The 3,782-nt window shown below is 43.7% G+C and overlaps 1 protein-coding gene across 1 annotated transcript; it reads right to left on the reverse strand.

The window, feature by feature from the left end:
- On the reverse strand, positions 1-1,574 carry LOC115551994 (uncharacterized). The gene is made up of 6 exons (XM_030367668.1): positions 1,457-1,574; positions 1,256-1,331; positions 922-1,179; positions 535-706; positions 298-446; positions 1-197 (listed from the first exon to the last, which is right to left on the reverse strand). Exons 1-6 carry the CDS (start codon positions 1,538-1,540, stop codon positions 7-9), a joined length of 930 nt encoding a protein of 309 aa, XP_030223528.1. The 5' UTR covers positions 1,541-1,574; the 3' UTR covers positions 1-6.
- Positions 1,575-3,782: the final 2,208 nt, after the last annotated feature.

Here is a 3,782-nt window from a genome sequence, read left to right on the forward strand (position 1 = left end):
ACTATGCTAATTAAATTTTTTGTAGCGTGACTGCTGGGCTAGATAGAGGCTGACGGCCTCCTCCTTGGGAATTTGTTCGAAGGATTTGGCGATGGGGGCGGGTGCACAGGCTGACAAATTGGCGCTAACCTCTTGAAGAGCCTTGGGTGAATCCATGTAGCTCTCCCGAAGAGCCTCGATTAATGACGTTGCATAACCTGCAGACATAATAATGATAAAATACTGTATAAAGATCGATGTCACAGATGTCTTGTGCGCAAATGTCAAAATATGATAGAACTGCATGACACTGCCTACCGTATGAGGCCTTCTCTTTGATGGGCACAACTACCCAGGCACCTTTTCTGAAACGTGGATATCGCACGCTATACCTCTCCAAACCATCGCTTCTTCGTGCGGTCTCTCTGTTCGCATTATGGTTGTAATGCAGCGCCGCTAAGAGAAGCCTACAGAATAACACATTTGAGAACACTTTCGAAACCTGGTGTATGTATGATCAAATACGGCATTGTTATTCCATTGGACAGCACTGACCTGCTATACATGCCCTGGTATGAAAACCCAGTGTGCTTGGGTGCGAAGTGCAGGATCAGGGAGTGGAAGGCTTCAAGGGAGTAAGTCTGGTGCTGCGGAGACAGCTGTCGAACATCCTTCAGTAAGGATGTCCTTGTGATGATACCCTCCAGTTTTACTGCTGCCATTGAGCCTGCAAGAGACCAAGATAGGTAGGCACACACACAGCAGACATACAAATAGACAGATATTTTTTCTCCAGTGGAAACACATGAAATTGTCCTGCATATGAATTACAGCAAACATATTTACAGTAAACAGAATGTTATGAAATCCCCAGAGTATGAAATAATGATTTAAATGGAAACCCTGTAGAGCATTCATAATGCCACATACTGTGTACTGTACCTGGTTCCAGCCACTCTTTATCTCGTTGATCCCCCTCCAGAGGGGCATGAGCGCAACTGGAGAAGGCAGGGGTGTCATGGTCGTGGATGTCCTGAATGTGATTCACCAAGCTTCTCCATTTGGCCTCCATCACTCCTGGATTGCCATCAGGGGTTGAGGCTGCAGTCCAGTACAGGTGGTTTACTATGGCTGGCCTCCACAACTGTAGTTGTTCACACTGTCTGTCTTTTGAGGCTGTATCCAAGGCCTTCCCCAGACCTGGTTTAGAACAAATGGTATTAATCGAAATGCAATAAAAAAAAACTGCTTAAACTTTCCAACAATGGATACATACTTTTCCCAATGTGCCAGACATCAAAATAATGCTGTGTCCCTTCAGGGCACAGCTCTTCTCTCACCCATTTGGCAACCTAAGGAGTAAAGAGCAAACTTTTGTGGATGCTTGCACTGTCTGGCCCTCAGTGCATCAGCAAAGCACAAATGTCCAGCCTCAGTGAAATTCATAAATCTACATTATTTTTCTTTTTGTAAATACCTGGCGATGTCTGTCTGTGATGAGGGTTGACAAATGCAGGTCGTTCCGCCTCAGCAAGCCGATGCTGCGCTTGAGCCCCTCCATCTCACACCAAGAGCTGTTCGGGACCTCTGAGCTCTGCAACATAATATAAGTGTAAGTGTAGCCCTATGCATGGTTGTACACGTGTGGAAAAGTGCTATATTAAGATGCAGTCCATTTAACAAATTGCAGAGAGTTCATTTCTTTCTGTCTAATAACATCAGGCTTACCTGAACAAGCTGAACATCAACCACCTTGTTTACTCTGTCCTCTATCAATGTGTAGGAGCCGTACTTTGCACAGTGCCCTGGAGAATCTGACCTGGGGATAATTAGAAATTAAAATTATGTTTCAAGTTTAATTTAAGTTTAATAACCAGTGTCTGTAAAGACAATCCACCATGACATCTGCAAATGTAAACTAAAGCCGCCCTGCATGATAACAAATAAAAAAAAAATGTGCAACTGGTCTATGAGCTCTCGCACAAACAAAGTGTGGAGAACAGTATTAGGATACAAAATTAACAATGACATGAGATTATTAAAGTTCATACCCCTTAGTGGCCGCTAGCATAGAATCAACAAATTCTGCTTTACCTGCAGTCACCAGCAACAACTAGGCCTCCATCCATTGCCTTGAGGTCACTAAAATTCTTGGCCTGCTCGTTCTGCCAGGCCTGAATGATGACGGGGATGGTGTAACGGCGCTGATGGCGAAAGAAAGTGCTTGCGCTGAAGGCCAAACAGGGTCATCATCCGTAATGTCTGGGTGGCCAAACATCCAGAGAAATGGATGGCCCCGCTTAAAAGGAGGTTACAGGTTGGCATATTCCTGTTTAGGATCGGCTGGTTTTGCCAGAAACGCTGGTAGCCACATGCACAGACCTAGATATTTAGAAAAAAAAAAACATGACAATCAGTGTATAACACTCAAATATGATGGCATCATAAACCCACAGACTAAAGCAAGCCTGGTACATACATTGTAAATTAACTGGAAAGACTAATTTGAAAAAGAAGCAACGTCAGCACCAACCAAGCTAGCCATTATAAATCCACAAGATATTAGACTGTTATAGCAACTAATGTGGATAGGAGGATGTACTGATCACTTGCAATGAGCAATGTGGGCAGACAGTCAGGGCTATTCGATTTTAGTAAGATATTCTGATTTTCTAAATCAGATATGGCCTGCAGTGTAAACAAAACCCTACCTGCTCTATTTTAACAAATGTTCCTTCCTGCTGCACGATTCTACTATCTGACTTCTCACAACAGGCCGGACAGATGGCAAACAGGGCCATGAGCTCCTCTTGGCAAACAATGAATTTGTCAATGCCACTACAACAAAAAAGAGGGGGGGGGGGTGTCAGTCAAACTACAGATGCACGAAAATGAAAATTCAAAGTTGGTCTATGTTGGCTTTAAATTATCTCACTTTTGGTGGGGGTCACAAGTTTGAGATGGCTCCTCACACAACACCTCCTCATCCTCCTCAGACATCTGGTCTCCTGGTACCCATGATGCATCACTGATGACACAGAGATCATCTTCTCCATCCGTTGGGTCAGGACTAGTGAGGGGGGTGGAAGTTTGTGTCCCTATGCTGACCATCTTGGGCTTCAGGTTCACTTGTACAGCTGTGGCAGAGTCAATAAACATACCCAAACAGATGACAATCATGGCAAATCTAAGCGGTTATGTTTTGATCTAGGTTATGTATTAATTTTAGCAATGTGTTTGGAAATTTCCTGCATGCATATAATTTGGCAACGTATGTTTTAGACAGCATATCAACCACTAAAAAAATAACAAGATTTACCGTGAGACCTTCCAAGGGGCTTCAAAATACATTGTGTCCCAGTGTCACAAGTGGAGTAGGGCAAGGGGTCCTCTACCGTAGCAGCATTGACACCGTCCGTGGTCTCACACGGTGAGGCATCTGTCAACATCTTGCGTAAATAAATTAGCGTCAGCGACACAGTCACGTCTAAATACATATGAAAGAGGACCGTAATAGTCACTTTCCATCAGGAAAAGGGCAATTAAATCCATCAACTAAATAGAACACACACACACTGTTGTGAAAGTCGCTTGATGAGCGCCACTGATCCAAACACTAGCCATGGCGCTTTCTAGTTAGATATGACAAGCTTTTGGACATTTACTTCAGGACAATTTTGTTTTGGTTCATATTCATGAATCACGAAATGTTCTTTTCTAATGTCAGACTGATCATGAGTCATGAAGGTAGTGGAGGCGGTGTCAAAGGGAATACGGTATGTAGTATACACAGGGCTAGCTAA

The sequence above is a fragment of the Gadus morhua genome, chromosome 10 (genome assembly GCF_902167405.1).
Source record: "Gadus morhua chromosome 10, gadMor3.0, whole genome shotgun sequence".
In the NCBI taxonomy this organism is placed as follows: domain Eukaryota; kingdom Metazoa; phylum Chordata; class Actinopteri; order Gadiformes; family Gadidae; genus Gadus; species Gadus morhua.

Bases quoted from the DNA above. Each gene is read 5' to 3' on its own strand.
- LOC115551994 (XM_030367668.1), bottom strand. From the start codon at position 1,540: ATGGAGGGGCTCAAGCGCAGCATCGGCTTGCTGAGGCGGAACGACCTG. The intron at 707-921 runs GTACAGTACACA...GGTCTCTTGCAG, and splicing joins TAAAGAGTGGCTGGAACCAG to GCTCAATGGCAGCAGTAAAA. The intron at 447-534 runs GTCAGTGCTGTC...GTTATTCTGTAG, and splicing joins TACCAGGGCATGTATAGCAG to GCTTCTCTTAGCGGCGCTGC.